The 16,607-nt window shown below is 38.2% G+C and overlaps 1 protein-coding gene and 1 long non-coding RNA gene across 2 annotated transcripts; one reads left to right on the top strand and one right to left on the bottom strand.

Moving 5' to 3' along the window:
• The first annotated feature begins 215 nt into the window (after positions 1-215).
• On the top strand, positions 216-5,356 carry LOC123755470 (uncharacterized). Its single transcript, XR_006772517.2, has 3 exons — positions 216-528; positions 3,542-3,729; positions 5,163-5,356. It is a non-coding gene; the product is annotated as an uncharacterized lncRNA (long non-coding RNA).
• On the bottom strand, positions 5,346-15,261 carry LOC123755467 (RNA transcription, translation and transport factor protein). The gene is made up of 5 exons (XM_045738181.2): positions 15,057-15,261; positions 11,223-11,447; positions 9,609-9,725; positions 8,412-8,551; positions 5,346-6,286 (listed from the first exon to the last, which is right to left on the bottom strand). Exons 1-5 carry the CDS (start codon positions 15,115-15,117, stop codon positions 6,083-6,085), a joined length of 747 nt encoding a protein of 248 aa, XP_045594137.1. The 5' UTR covers positions 15,118-15,261; the 3' UTR covers positions 5,346-6,082.
• Between the last annotated feature and the right edge of the window lie 1,346 nt (positions 15,262-16,607).

Raw genomic sequence — 16,607 nt, 5'->3', positions numbered from 1 at the left:
CATCAATCAATCAATCAATCCAGCTCAACAAACTACCCGCCGCAGCCATAAATGCCAAAACTCTTAACTTTTAAAATACAGCTAGAAAAGATCATCAAGGCAAATGAGAGAGGACCTTCGACAAGCCGCCGGCTTCCTGTCCTCGTCGAGACCACTAGTGCTACTGGCTCTCAGGTAAGCTCAGGTAAACTATAAATAAATAAAGTCAATTTCTTTCTTTATTATGCACCCCATACCAGCGAACATCTACGCCGTGTACGAAGTGACTTACATCATTCTCGATTCGTACATCCACACAAGTCCTCTCGGGTCCTCACGACCCACACTCACGAGACTCCTCACTGGCCGTACTCACGAGACTCCTCATTGGCCGTACTCACGAGACTCCTCATTAGCCGTACTCACGAGATCTATCTCCTCATTGGCCGTACTCACAGGACTCCTCATATTCACCAGATAAACCAGGACCTCAGAGGCCGGCCTCACGGCTGCTTTGTGCTTGAACCCAACTCGCTCACCTGTAATTAGGTTCGTGTTTATAGTCCTTATTAATATAATTAGTTCTCATGCAGCCATAGAATGGGATGTCTCATGGACCTGTAGCCATAGAATGTGATGTCCCATGGACCTGTGGCCTTAGAATGTGATGTACCATGGACCTGTAGCCTTAGAATGTGATGTACCATGGACCTGTAGCCTTAGAATGTGATGTACCATGGACCTGTAGCCATAGAATGTGATGTCCCATGGACCTGTAGCCTTAGAATGTGATGTACCATGGACCTGTAGCCATAGAATGTGATGTCCCATGGACCTGTAGCCATAGAATGTGATGTCCCATGGACCTGTAGCCTTAGAATGTGATGTACCATGGACCTGTAGCCATAGAATGTGATGTCCCATGGACCTGTATTCTTACAATACATTAAGCCCCCCATGAGCCTATACCCCATTATACCTATAAACAATGTTGTTTACATACATTATTAAGCTTTGACCAAAACACTTTGCATAACGCTTTCTATTCCCCATAACTACAGCTATCCCTTCATCTCTTGTTCTTTGTATGCACATTATGAAAATCTAATTATTATTATTCTCCATAGGGTTGTATTCTTTTAATGTGCATGTGCCTATGATCACTTCAAAATCATCACCATGTAATTAGTGCAATTATCAACTCCTTATCCATAGTTAGGTTAAACCAGTGTATTATTCTGAATTGTGAAATATAAAAATTGAAAACTATTGCCGTGTTCCCAGGAATTTAACATTAAAGAAAACCTATGCCATTGGTAAAATAATTGTATTTTATTAGACCTTAGACTTTTTGTATTTTAAACCTTGGCTTTATAATACAATAGTTACAACTTCAGAATATTCTGTTTAGGACAAAGGTTCTTTTGCCAGTTCACAAGCAGGCTATTATTGGAACTATAATATACTTTCAGATCATAGCAACATCTAGATAACTATCTAAGTGGTTTGAGAGAGAGGGTGATGTCTTGATCTAATCACCTTAACCTGAGAATGGTCTGATCAAAAGAGTGCAGCATTCCTTGGCTATGTGCATCCAAATAGAAGCAGCTTCTCATATACCAATTTCTAAAGAGTGCAGTAATCCATGGTCCAATACTATAATTATTCAAATTCAATGTATTGTACATTATTTCTAATAAATTGGATGGAAAAATTTGTTACATAATTTTGTACCTAGTTATGAGCAAGTTGTGGAATCGCTCTTTATGGCTGAATTGCCTATTGGTAGTGTCTCTTTATATTTTAAGGTTAGGTATATTTACCTGAGGGCCACTTATCTCTAGTGGTCTCAATGAGGACAGGAAGCCAGCAGCTTGTTGAAAGTTCCCCATTTGTCTTAATGATATTGTCCAGCAGCGTTTTAGTATTTATGGCTTCAGCGGGTAATCTTATCTTGAGGTTATCTGGAGATGATTTCGGGGCTTAATGTCCCTGAGGCCCGGTCCTCAACCAGGCCTCCTTTTTGTTACACACCCCCAGGAAGCAGCCCGTAGCAGCTGTCTAACTCCCAGGTACAGTACCTATTTACTGCTAGGTAACAGGGGCATCAGGGTGAAAGAAACTTTCTGCCCATTTGTGTCCGCCTCCACCAGGGATAGAACCCGGAACCTCAGGACTACGAATCTGAAGAGCTGTCCATGCAGCTGTCAGGCGGGTAAGCATTTCTAGGGGCAAAAATCCATCTGTTTTCTGTCCTGGATTGTGGCTTGTTGAGCTTGAAACTGTTGCTCCCTGTTTGTGTTACCTCTGACCTTTATAAGGTGTGGTCTGGATAAATATGCTGCAAATTGTTCAGTATTTTAAGTTTCAATGAGGTCAGCCTTGTCATGCCTGGTTTGCAGAGTTGTTAGCTCTGTGCCCCCCAACTGCTCCTGGCTTCAGAGGCGATTTAGTTCTGTAACGATTCTAGTCACTTGGCACTAAAATACTAGACTGTATCTCTCAACCAGATATGTCTCTGAAATTCAGGTCTCCATGCTTGGATACAATAATTCAGATGTAGGCACATCAAAGATTTATACATTTGTACAACTACTATACCTTATCTCTTACCTTGTCAAAATTTCATTTGTTTATTCCTAGGATTTGGTTTGCTGCTTTTTTTTTTCACAGCAGCTCCCACTTGTGCAGCTTTCAATGATTGGTGGATTTTGACTCCTAGGTCCATTTCTTTCTCGGTCTGCTCGGGCTAATGTTGTGCATTGTTATGCCTTGCATGCAAGGTCTTACATTTTTCGATATTGCAAGGCATTTGCCATTTGTGGAGTTCATGTAGATCAAAGGCTTCAATATCATTGTCATTTCCTTCATCGTAAATTTTAGTTCGACGGTCAACATGTTGCATAAAGTACAATCTAAACAGGAGGATGGGTTATTCTGGGATGATTTTTGTCATTCTATATTGAACTTTCTCCGAAGTGGGTATGTCTTTTTGAAGATGATGCCTCCATGCAGTACCTACCTGCCTGTTGGTAGGTAGGTACTGCATCTAAGCAAGGAGGCATCACTTACAAAAGGACATACTGTACCCACTTTGGAAAACGTTCAAGTATCCCGAATGGAAATATTATTGTTGTAATCTTTTGTTTCAATATTTTTCAATCATATTTAAAGAATTCCTATCATTTTCTAGTTTTGTTGTTTAAAGAAGCAATAAAAACCATTTAACCACCAAAGTTTAGATATTTGTGATTTTACCCAACGACCTGATCCTGATACTGTTATGGATACAGGTTGCCTAGGATACTAGTTTCCTTATACACTACAGTTTGCTATAAAAAATGAGATAATGGAATAATCATGAGAAAGCACTGTGCAAGTAAAAGTATTTACAATAGTTTGATGTTACTGGATAGAGAAAAAAATATTCTTAAAGCTATGGGTGAAATTATCATCAGTTGTACTGTATTTTAATTTGAGAAAAAAGCATTTAAACCATTGTCGGTTTATATAAATTATATATTTTGGGTTAGTATGATTAAAATAAATTCTTATTTTCCAGTTGAAACTTTACAATGACTGCTGGCAAAGAATCATCAGAGAAGGAAGTAATGAAGGAGTCTGAAGATTGCTTGGGTTGTCGACTGGTTGGTGGTGGTGGTTGTCTAGGAGCTTCCCTCTATGTAGCCTATCATGGATCAAGGAATACAAATCGTATTGGAAGACCTCTCACCTTTGTACTTGCTGGAGGTGATTATTTTGCACTATTGGCTTCCTTATATAACAGAAGTGTCTGTGTATTATTTAACATGCAACAGTTTCAAGCTCAACAAGCCATAATGTAGGACTGAGAATAGGAGATGCTTTTTCACCCACAGGGTTATTAACCCATGGAACTGCTGAAGCTGTAACTGTATTGTTTTAAAATATACAGGTACCTAGAAAAGATCAAGGCAAATGGGGAAAGGGGGGGACCTTCGACAAGCGCTGGCTTCCTGTCTTCATTGAGGCCACTAGGTTTAGTAGCCCTTGAGTATATCAGGTAAAAATTTACGTACAGTATTGTAAAATAGTGTAAAGAGGTTGGGGTAGGGGAAATTAGTTAGGACTCTTAAGCAAAGTTAAACTGCTTAGCATGTATATTACAGTACCTTAATTCCAAGGCAGACTAAGTGTGTTTGAAGGAAATTCTTCAAGTACATCATGGACCTTTGTAAAATAAACTAACATTACTTATCCAGGAAAACCAAGCCATATATCAAGTCTTATATAGCATTAGCCAGTGAGATGTTAGATGGATGCTTACAATTATTTACTACTCATTTACTGCTAACAAGTGAACAAGGTTTCTTTTGTTAATGAATACATTAACAAACTTGTAGGCAAATTCTACACATACGCATGCAATTAGGTTACTGTTTATTAATCAGTTTCATTGTGATTTATGCAAATGCACATTATCTAACATGTGCATTAAATTTGTTTGGCCATACATTAAGTTTTTCTTATATACAACCTATATTATATAAAATTAAATACTATTTTCTTATGTCCTTGCAATATCTCGCTCGCAAAATTGCTACTATGACAATGCCTGTCAGCCACAGAGCCATTTGATAAGACTGTTGAGAATAGTTAAATTAAAAATATTTCCAAAGCCATGTTGGGATATTTTCATGAACTAAGATCCCTGCTCTGCATCTTCCTCTAGTAATCTTTTTAAGAAACAAATAGCCAGGTTAGGGATGCATGGAAAGGTGTTGCATATTAAGAGATTTAAGTGTGGGGTAAAACCAGCTATTGTAAATAGTTTTTGTATTCATTAAAATTTGCTGGAATATGTTGTACTTTGATAAAGTTTGTTATACTGTATATTTAGTGGTAGGTTAGTGAAACACAGTTGATAAAAATAGGAAATCACAAACTACAAATTGTGAGTGAATCAATTGACAGTAGTATGTGAAAGTCAAATATCTTAAATTATGATCATGTCCATTGAATATTATGAATAAAAGTATGAATACTTTAAAAACCAAGGACTTGCAGAATTTACCCCATTTTTCAAATAATTAAGCTTCTTGAAGGCTTTTCTGTTGGCTCCAGGTTAGATACTCACTATCTTCACTAATACTGTACTTGTATATTTATAAGATATTCAAGTAACCTAATCTATGTATTTTCAGCACTTGCAGGAGTGGGTATAACAAGACTACTGAGACTCCCACCATTTGAGAAGAGCAGGAGAACAAATACCTTGTGACCAACCTTTGCCATGACAATCGTCTTCAGCGTGTTACCATAAGGAATTTATGTAGGAATGTGCATATATTTAAGTACTGAAAGTAACTTGTAAATGAATTAAACAATACTGAATATGTTTTATTTTTAAAGTCCTTATGAATTACTGCATAAACAATCAGGCAGGCACAGACATGTTCATAATAACATTGGCTATATAAGAAATACACTCCACTGAACACTTCCCAGAATTATAGTCTTCAGGGTTTTTGTCATATCACAGAAATTTACTGAATATGAGTAAAAAGAAAAAAAGAAAAGTTTGGTTACATTGTTCAACGTGATGTGTATACAGGTTTTAAACAATAGGATATTATTTCCTTACAAAATTTGAGCATTATTAATGTTGAACATTAACTCATTTTAGCACTGGTGGAGTTGTCATGTGAAACCCCAAACTTAGCTGCAGGGTGTTTATTAGTATGTATTTGGCATGAGAGTTTATCACTAACGGTTAGGTCAACAGAAAAAATAAATTAGATGTAGCAACATACTTGTATATGTAACGACTAGGGAATGCCATCAAGCACATCATGCCAAAAGTAGTTTTTACTATTAGATAATTGTATCATAGATTTCTCTGGCTGGTTCAACAAACCTGGTCACTTTTGTCAAACAGCATTGGACACTATTGCTGTTTTATCAAACAGCATTTTGTCACTTTTGTCAAACTAACTATTTCTCTACACACTATACTGTATCTATGAACATATCTCTTAGTAAAAACTCTCCACTGACATGGGAAGTAAATACGAATATGTCGGATTACTCGGGTATAGTCTGGCCAAATTCTTAAGTGTTTGTATTAACGTCCCACTTTTCCCAGCTTGGTGTCAGTCTTGGGATTTGCAGTTATGTTCTGAGCTGCTACTATGCATTCATTTATTTTTGTTTGAAGTTCTCGTAGGTCATGAATGTAAATTAACCTTAATGCCTTTCCAGCATTATTAAGGACATAATCTCCAGTCTCGAAGCCCAAATCGGCCTCAAAGATGGGGTAAGATTTGCCCTGTGGGTGGAAAAAACCAATTACAGTACAATACTTATGAATGCACTGAAAACAAATATTATTAATATGAACTTTAATGTGAGTGGTCAATTTGTCTAGAGATAAAAATATTTTTGTAAACCATCCTATTTTAAGGTGAGTTGCTTCCAAAAACCCCATGATAGATATTTGAATAATCAAATACAAATTTATGCACACTTTTAGTGCAGACTTGGTTATACAGAAAACAATCACTTTTTAATATTTTAACCCTATCGCTGTTTGTTAGGTGTCTCAAGTGTGAATAGTTTTAAAAACTACATAGTGAATATTCAAAGTTAGGGAAGCAATTTTTCTGAAGTTCAAAATGAGGTATTAAAGTACAAATCATTAATCAAGAGGGCAAATGAGTCTTGCATAAATATATTTAACCCATTTGGAGGATGGGTTTTATATAACCTCTGCTCATCAGCATCTAAAATATAATAAATTACATTGGTTAACCAGTCATAAATTATCCTCAGTCAGTTTCCACTCACCCATGCTTTACTTGAATCTTAGCTTACTCTGAGAATCTAGTGATATTTGCCGATTGTTGCAGTGAAAGTCAAATACCTGTACTGTATACTGTACAATACACCTTCTATATTGTACTTCCTTTTTTTTTCTCTTGAACTAATCAAGTTTCCCATTTCCTACTTTGATTATAAGGAAGGATATGGGATACAAAATACTTTATCACATACTGTATTCATTATTGAGTATTGCTAATCACCTATCTTTTCCCTATCCATCACCACAGAAAAAGGATACAGCAGCTTGGAGCTTGGTGGGATAGGAAACTTATGATGACCTTTTTACTCGGGTCATTACTTCTGAAGGACAGAACTGGACACAATGCAGAAATTTGGAATTATCTACCTTAAACTGGGTAGGAGGATACAACAATCTATTCACCTGTAGGTAGACACCACCACAATTGGTCACATTAAGGGTGAAAGAGAAACCAACCTGAACCATTGTCTAAAACCTCAGAGGGGAACCCATCTCCATGCTCTGTCAAAGAGCAGGATTTCCTAAAGTCTCTGTTTAGTAACATTGAAAAGCTGGAGAAACTGAAAGCTTCCCTGCAATACACCAATGGAAAAGGTGCTGCAGAGCATCCAGCTTCGATCCTTTACACCAGAACACCATATATTTTACATGATAAAAAACCACACTAACACATTTTATTTAAAGATTTGAGCCACACCAAGTCTTTTGCACTCCCCTGAGTACATTATCAAAGTCTGAGTACATAGTTTGGACGAGACTTGCATCTCAGAAGTGTGCGGAAGACTTGTGTAGTTCAAATCTTTACATAAAATAAATAATACACAAGTGTGGATGTTTTATCCTATGTTATTATGTCTGTGATAAGACATTACTATTACTTACCATATTTTTTGTTGCAATTGGTCATATTACATCCCATAGTGGAACCCTTCCATTGCATCCAATTTCTTGTAATCAAAATTTCAATCAGAGCCCACAACATTTCAATGACATGCTTGTGATTAAGAAAAGTATCCTGGTACCAACATATCACAAGATACAAACAGGGTAATGTTATGAGTCCAGAATATGGAGCCATGATTACAGGGTGCTATAATGAGCATGGAATACAATGAATTAAAGAAATATGAATACATGCTGGGTTTGTTATGTTTGTAATAGAGGTGGAGTAGAAGCAGGTAGTACAAGAAGGGGTGGAAGAGGTGGTATAGGAAGTAGAATGGAAGAAAACACTAAGTGGAGGTGGAGGAAAGGGGTGCTTACCTAACACTTAACTATAGAGGAGTCAGTTATCTCTCTATATGCTATTAAAATACACTCCAATTGTTAATCTATTTAGTACTGATAATATTTTCTGTAGCAAATTAAAAAAAGTAAAAATAAATTTTTTTACTATATATACCTAATTGTAAGGTAAAATATTTACCAATATACAATGTGTTCAAATTTTACGTAAAAAAAGATTCCTATGCCTAATGTGTTTGAACTGAACTGGACAATCATTATACTGAACCATCAACGTAACCTAATTCTAAAATAGACCCCCCTCCCAAGAAGTTCATTTAATTTAATTAAGTGTAAGATAACATACTTGATGGATAACTTCTCCAGGATTTTGTATGGCTTCTGCTGACAGTCTGGTGCTGACAAGTTTACTTATAGCTTTGAGTGTAATGAGGTGGTCAGGGTGCGCAGTTATGTTTAGCTGTTGTGCCAGCCGGTTTATTCCATCTGCAATGAAAAGTACATCTTATATATATTTATGTATAAAAAATTATTATAACAACATAAACTAAAGCATATTTAATGAAAATATTTACTTCTAACAATGAATGTAAGCTGCATTGTTTTAAATTGTTTGGACTACTTCACAAAGTACAGTGTGTAAATTAACACTTGACCAACCAGGCTGTGATGGATATGTGCACCTGCAGGCCGCTCCAAGCAACAGCCTGTTGAACCAAGTTATCACAAGTCACACCCTCCAAAACTGCCTAGTGCTTTGTAACAGGGTATAAACACTTAGATAGTTGTATATAACATGTTTATACAGTGTGATAACTGCAAAACTAGCATGTCTTACTGTTCTAATATTATACTGTAGCATGTATATTAGTACAGTAGCACAAATATTTCTGTGCGAACCGATGTTCTACAATTTTTGTGATATAAACATTGACAGCCCGATGCATCACTGTACTTTATATATATAAAAAAAAAAGTTTTTAAATATTTTTACTAAGAAAAACTAAATACAGTATATTCAATGTGTGCCATTACAAGTTGGTGCAAAATATACGAGGCTAGGCTGTGCTTGGATCTTAGTTCCAATAATTGCAGCGAGAATACTAAAAAGACTTGAAATATGTTAAGAGCACATACAGGAAATACTTCAAATGCTTGTGCAGTTCAGATTACTGGGGCTCTAAGAGGTGTGTTTGTGAACACACATTTCAGAGTAATGCAACTAGCTGGATGAACAGTTTCTAGCGACTGAAGAACACTGAAAGGTCCTGCAGAACTAACAGTTCTTATGGAATCTGTGCTTAAAAAAATAACTTTTCAATAATTTTATGACGACACAGTGAGATCACATAGTACTTCTAGGAGCAGCAGAATGCATGTTTGGAAAACTACTCATTTCATGAGCTCTATATTAATCCCAAACCTTAAAATGCATGGTACTATACATGTATATACAGTATATTATTTACATTAATAAAAAATCTGAAGGTTTTTAATTATCAGCAGATATTTTATGGTATGTAAAAAGAATTCTATTACTTGCCTCTAAATTCTGGGCTCTTGAAGTCTAATATATCTAGAGGGTTGACGTTCACAACCTTCGGCGCACTCTGTTGCCTGTTGCGTACATTCTCGGCTGTCTCACTTTTATATTTATCAGCTGTTGGGAACAGAGAAACAAATTAAGTACTGACCTATACATTACTTTGAAATATTCAATCAATATATATATGTTACACTTTAATTTAATAACTTGTTATTTGTTGGCATTTGTCATCCTTACAAACACCAAATTATACACTGCCATCTTTGAGAACATAACTGCAAAAGCTAGCTAGAGAGGCTCCACCAATGCCAATGGTAATAAGACAGTACATATTGGGACAAATCTGCAATTAAGCAAGTCAGAAACCAAAAGACATTACCACTGAAACTCTTATCGAAGAAACTAAAGAGGGTAAAAAATGGGCACAAGGAATGCCATACAACTTCATAATGCTACCAGGAAGGGCAAAAAAATGTGACATTCACGAAATCAGTGACTTGCAGGACCTACCTGGATGGTTCACGACTCTCCACTGAAATTTATGTACTATATAGAGTCTTTAGACCTGATGTACCACCACATGTATAGGAGTGAGGCAACTGGCCTCTTGGCTTCACATTTCTCTCTGTATTTGCATTATGAGGTAGTCTAGTAGGCCCTCTGCCTCTTTCTTTCACTTCAGAGTCTCCTGTTGTCTTTTCTTTCCTGGAGCACTACTACCCAATACTTAATAATATTGTCTTGAACCGTTCGGTCTTGGTGGAACCTTTCTCAGTTTTTTTTTGGAAATTTATGTAATTTCATTACATTAATTAACATTAATGTAAAAAAAAGTCCTTTTCTAATGGGGTGTTTGGTAGCTTCCTTGTTTTTTCTCTACTGTGGGGTATACCTGGAGAGGGTTTCAGGTGTTCTTCTCCTCGAGCCTTGACGTGTGACAACTTGGTCCAACAGGATGTTGCTTGGAGTGGCCCACAGGCCCACATTCACTACAACCAGTGAATGCACTTCTTGTAAGAACTTATCTAAATGCTTCTTGAAGACTTCCACCTTTGTTCCAGCAATATTTCAAATGCTTGCTGGGAGAATACTGAACAGCCATGGACCTCTGATGTTCAGATTGTTGCTGGGGTGGTTTGGGGCAGGTGAGCCCCCTCAAGTAACCAGGGCTGCCATCTGCAGGTGGGTAGGTTCAACAAGATATGTTTATGCTCTGGCAATGTTCGACTCGTACCACCGGAGACTTAATTTTCTTCTTGCAATTGCTTGTTTCGTTATGTTTATGCTTTCCGGTGGAGTTTCTCAGTTAAGAGCAGCTCTCTAATCCCCTCACTCCCCTCGCATTCTAATGTCAGATTCTGGGTCTAGCTCCTGGTAGGCCAGGGTGGGTCGTAGAGGTCTAGTGCATTTAACTGGGGTATGACTATCAGTACTTAGGTATGAGAGTTATATTAAATACTGTATAAATATTTGAAGAGAAAAGTGTATAATAATACTATAGCTTAGAGACAAACATTTAACATGGTTTTAAATATATTACAGAACACATTTTTCTAATCTTAAGTACTGGAATTAACTTTAATCAAATTTAAACAAAAGTAAATGTCATACCATTATCACCATACTCAAAACGCACAGAAAGTCCCAGTAACCAATCTACCACAGCTGGTCGATCATTGGGGTTGGTTGGACAGTTGAGGGCTCCAAGGTAACATTTGTATGCTGTAGGCCAGTCATTAGAATCAATGGCTTTTAAGTCACCACGGTCCTCAATCTTGTAGTGCCTGATCTTCTGATCTTCAAGCCAAACTATAAGGTCACGAAAACTCTTATCATCTGTGGAGAATAAATATTTAATTACAATTATTATTAATATAACACTCATGCACCTGTGCACTTCATCACACACATACTTTTTTGAGATATATACAAGAGTTGTAACATTCTTGTACAGCCACTAGTACATGTAGCATTTCGGGCAGGTCCCTGGAATACGACCCCCACAAAGAATTGTTTTTACAACCAAGTACCCATTTTACTGTAGAGTTAGACAGAGGCTACAGTTAAGGATTTGCGCCCAGTAAATCCTCCTCGGCCAGGATACGAACCCATGACAAAGGGCTCGCGGAACGCCAGGCGAGTGTCTTACCACTACACCACGGAGACTGGTCAACTTCAGGTTGGTATTCAATTACCAAATTGTAATATACAGGTACTTCTATAGTTGGTAAAATTTGCTGTACAGTATATTTATTTACTTATATATTTATTACATTCCTCTGGCTAACTTAGGTATGTGGTGTGTCCTCACTTAAAGAAAAATAGCATCAAGAGTGAGAACATGTTACCCAATGTCTAGATGATAATCTTTATTTAAAAATATCTAAAAAACATTTTAAAATATTGTACTTAAAAAATATACTGAATAGTTGTTACATGAAGAGCATATTTAATAAAGCCACTAATGCACAAAGCATTTCGGGCACAACTTAAAAATAATGTACTGTAGTTTAATTTTTCCAAGGTATGATGAGGTAAACACTTAATACTAAAGAGGAATTAAACTAACATATATGAATTGTTAAAGAAATTAGCATGATATACAATATATTGAATGAGGAAATGCAAGTGAAATGTGTTACATGCTAGATATTTCCCAATTTCTCATTTAAGCTGCTGAAGTACAGCTTTTGATCATATTTGGGAGGTTATTCCATAATTCGGGATAGTAAATGTGCATAGCATTTATTAACCATTTTATTGACAAGTCTCATTCTAGAATATCAAATAGATACTGGTATGGTGCCCATGGGTTGTTATAGCACTGTAGGAAACATTGAGTTTTACAGGTACTGTATAGAGTATACAGTACTTTGTGTGTGAAATGATACAGGTATTTAACATTCAAGGAATGCACTATGGGTGCCGGGTGATGTCTGGAATCTTAGTTCGTTATTTCTCTGCTTGCTGTTTATGTTTAGTAATGGGTCATATATAATTGTGGCCTGTAGATCCTCAAGCAGATACTGTAGATTAAATATGGATAGATGAGTGAATAATAAAGTGTTACCAAGGCAAAGCACTTTAAAGAGTGCCTACTGTTTAAGTCTTTTAAGTCTCCTAATTATTGTTTTCCCCATTTACTTCTTAATAATACAGATATTGTTAATTGATAGTGGAATTGATTGGTGGAATTGTTTTCAAACCACAGGTACTGTAATATATTTTTCAATATTAAAAGGAAGTTTGTTTGCAGTCAGCCACAGTTTTTTATTTTTAGGTTCTCTATTCACTGTGTCATTCAGAATAAATGTATTATTATTTGAGAAAATGATGGTTGTCATCAACAAATAGAATTGCCTTCAGGTGGTGAGTGGCATTTGGTAAGTCATTGATTAAATGAAAAAGAGAGGAGTGGAACAATAACACTACTCTGTTGAATGCTAATGTTAATTGGTAGTGTGGGAGAAGTAGAATCATTCACTGGTGCCTGTCACTGAGGTAAGATTGCAAGCACTGTACAGGTATTGAAGGAAATGAATCCCGACTCCGAGAGTGCTGTAATTTGAAGTTACTGTGGCTACCAGTGTCAAAAGCCTTATGCAGGTCAACAAATAAACCTACAGGGCCCTAGCTTGTGTCAGGAGCTGTATGAATTAAGTCAAACATATTAAAGGATCATTGGTGCTTTTCTGGGGTCTGAAGCCATATTGGCCAGAGGTAAGTATATTATGCTTAGCTAGATCAGGGTAAAGTTGTTAGCACATTAGTTTTCCAAATATTTTGATGTGGGTAGGATTAAAATCAGTCTAAAATTACAGTACTGATAAAAAGATAACTAGCATTTTCAAGTTGTGTTCTCAACCTTTAACTGGATTATGCATATACTGTACGGTACAATTTCAGTGAAACATGCCATACTTTCATGAGACCAGGGTTTGGTCAAGATAATCTACTTTGGTTAAAGCTGACTGTATGAAAGTCAAATATCAGAATTTATTGGAGGCTGACAGCATGCATTTTCCTTCATTACACAAAAACTGGCACTCTCTCTGACCAGTCATTACATAATAAAATAATTACATGCAAAGTATGTAAATCAACTAGAAATCTGACAAATTACAAACAAAATGTTATACCAAAATTCCTGCGAGTACAGTATTTAATTCATTTTGTCAGGGAACAGGAAGCCAGTGCATAAATGGATGTTAAGCTTATATCGAGGACCCCCCCCCCCTCTTGAAGGACAAACTACTGACCCTCCCAAGGATGCAACCCCACAACAAGTTGACCAACTCCTGGGTACCTATCTACTGCTAGGTGAACAGGTAGATTAGGCAATAGGAAACGCGCCCAACCATTTCTGTCCTGCCCGGGTTTTGAACCTAGAATTCTATAGAGTCGAGAACGAACCCAATTTTACTACCAGACCCTCAGAAATTTTTTTGAAAAAGTTGAAGTCTTTTTAAAATTATACCAATAATATAGATATTGTAATTTACAATTGCACCGTTGATTGATAAACTCTTATCTACCCTAACCATTACCAAGCCAAACTTGTCCTAGATATACCAGGAAAATAATGGTCAACTAGAAGAGGTTTGCTGGACATTAGGGTCGAATCATAAACAGGTATTTCAAGCACGCTGCATCATATTTTCTAACTTGATGCTGTATTCCGTAGGCTAGACTAGGCAAAGTTAGGCTAGGTTAAGTAGGTAGTAAAATGCACTGGCAAACACTTATCTACAGAGTAACCTGTATCAAATTCAATTACTTGTCCTCAAGCTATATATGGTCATTTTCTTTTAATAGATATACCTGTTTTGATTAAGTTTATTTGTACTGTACTGTATTAGGTAAGGTTTAGTTTTGTTTTATCAGATACAATTCAAAGTCCAGCTGGATAAAATCAAGAACAATGGAGGGGGAGATCCTTGACATGCTGCTGGCTTCCTGTCCTCGTCAAGGCCACTAGAGATAGTGTGACCCTTCGGGTAAATTCAGGTAAAATGTAGCCATGATTTAAATGAGTTGCCTCACTTGGAACTCCCTCCAAACCTGACATTGATGGCTGTAAGTTCTAGAAATAAACAACTTGGCCAAGTACCCGTAATGACCAACATTAAACCCAAAATACTCAATACATGACAAGAGTTAAACCCAACACCATCAAGCTCTGATACGTCAACTGGTAAGCCAGCAGATCATCCTACACACCTGCCTCAAGCCCAACATCTTACTTAAACGTCAAGTAAACCTTGCCAGGGAGTTAGCTGGCTCTTGAGGGAAAGTAACTTAGGTGTTGTTGAATGAGAGCGAGGAGGCGAAACGTGGCCACATGTACATCAAGAGTGCTAAACAAGGAGACACCGCGGCCACTCGCCACACTCCTCAACACTCTCCCAGATTACCGCTCACTTCCTGTCAATCAGGCGCGCTTACCATTAACATTGAAGTTCTCGGGGTTCGTGTAATCCAGAGCCGTCAACTTCCTGCGAAACATGTTGTGTAGTGAAGTTTGTGGGTGTAGTGTGTGGGTGTGAAGGGCGGAGTGTGGCGGGGCTGGCGAGCGTCGCCTCAGACTGCCAGACCCTCCGGTGGCCGGTCCGTCCGTCCTCACCCCTCTCCTGCCCCATGCACACCCCTCCTCTCTCTCCCCACCTCTCACCCCTCCTCTCTCTCTCTCCCCACCTCTCACCCCTTCTCTCTCTCTCTCCCCACCTCTCACCCCTCCTCTCTCTCTCTCTCCCCACCTCTCACCTCTCCTCTCTCACCCCTCCTCTCTCTCCCCTCCTCTCTCCCCACCTCTCACCCCTCCTCTCTCCCCATCTCTCACCCCTCCTCTCTCCCCACCTCTCACCCCTCCTCTCTCTCCTCACCTCTCTCTCTCCCCACCTCTCACCCCTCCTCTCTCTCCCCACCTCTCACCCCTCCTCTCTCTCTCTCCCCCCACCTCTCACCCCTCCTCTCTCTCCCCACCCTTCATCCCACGTCTCACTCCCCACCTTTCACCCCAAGTCTAGCTAGCTCCCACTCCATACCCTCTGTCTCACCCACCACACATAGTCAACCTCATCAACTCTCCAAGCCTCAGTAGCAAGTCTATACAATCACCTCCTCACCCTCTTAGTCACCTTAATTACCGTTCACATTCGGAATACTCACACCTCCACAAACGCGAAGGAACTTTGTGACACAACACGAACATGGTTTCAGGGATGGCAAGTCATGCCTCACAGGATTAATTGAATTCTACGATCAGGCAACAGGAATCAGGCAAGAAAAGAGAGGGGTGGGCAGACTGCATATTTTTGGATTGCCAGAAAGCCTTTGACACAGTGCCACACCATGCAGAGACTAGTGCGAAAGCTGGAGATGCAGGCAGGAGTGAAAGGGAAGGTATTCCATTGGATAAGGGAGTACCTAAGTAACAGAAGACAGCGAGTCACTGTGAGGGTGAGGTCTCAGATTGGCGAGACGTCACCAGTAGAGTCCTGCAGGGTTCAGTCCTTGAACACATACTGTTTCTTATGTATGTAAATGATCTTCCAGATGGTATAGAATCATTCCTCTCATTGTTTGCTGATGATGCAAAAATTATGAGGAGGATTAAGACGGAGGAAGATAGTATGAGGCTACAAGATGAACTAGACAAACTGAATGAATTGTCCAACAAATGGCTACTAAAGTTCAACCCGAGTAAATGTAAGGTAATGAAACTAGGCAGTGGAAACAGGAGGCCAGACACAGGATACAGAATGAGAGATGAAGTCCTTCATGAAACGGACAGAGAGAAAGATCTAGGAGTTGATATCACACCAAACCTGTCTCCTGAAGCCCACATCAAAAGAATAACATCTGCGGCGTATGCGAGGCTGGCTAACATCAGAACTGCCTTCAGGAACCTGTGTAAGGAATCAATCAGAACCTTGTATACCACATATGTAAGACCAATCCTGGAGTATGCGGCCCCAGCATGGAGCCCGTATACCT

This window comes from Procambarus clarkii, chromosome 20, assembly GCF_040958095.1.
Source record: "Procambarus clarkii isolate CNS0578487 chromosome 20, FALCON_Pclarkii_2.0, whole genome shotgun sequence".
NCBI lineage: Eukaryota > Metazoa > Arthropoda > Malacostraca > Decapoda > Cambaridae > Procambarus > Procambarus clarkii.
This window is presented reverse-complemented; position numbering and strand designations above follow the sequence as displayed.

Excerpts from the sequence above, each read along its gene's own strand:
- LOC123755467 (XM_045738181.2), bottom strand. The coding sequence starts at position 15,117 with ATGTTTCGCAGGAAGTTGACGGCTCTGGATTACACGAACCCCGAGAAC. Across the intron at positions 11,448-15,056 it reads CGAGAACTTCAATGTTAATG|ATGATAAGAGTTTTCGTGAC; the intron begins GTAAGCGCGCCT and ends TATTCTCCACAG. Across the intron at positions 9,726-11,222 it reads TTTTGAGTATGGTGATAATG|CTGATAAATATAAAAGTGAG; the intron begins GTATGACATTTA and ends TGTTCCCAACAG.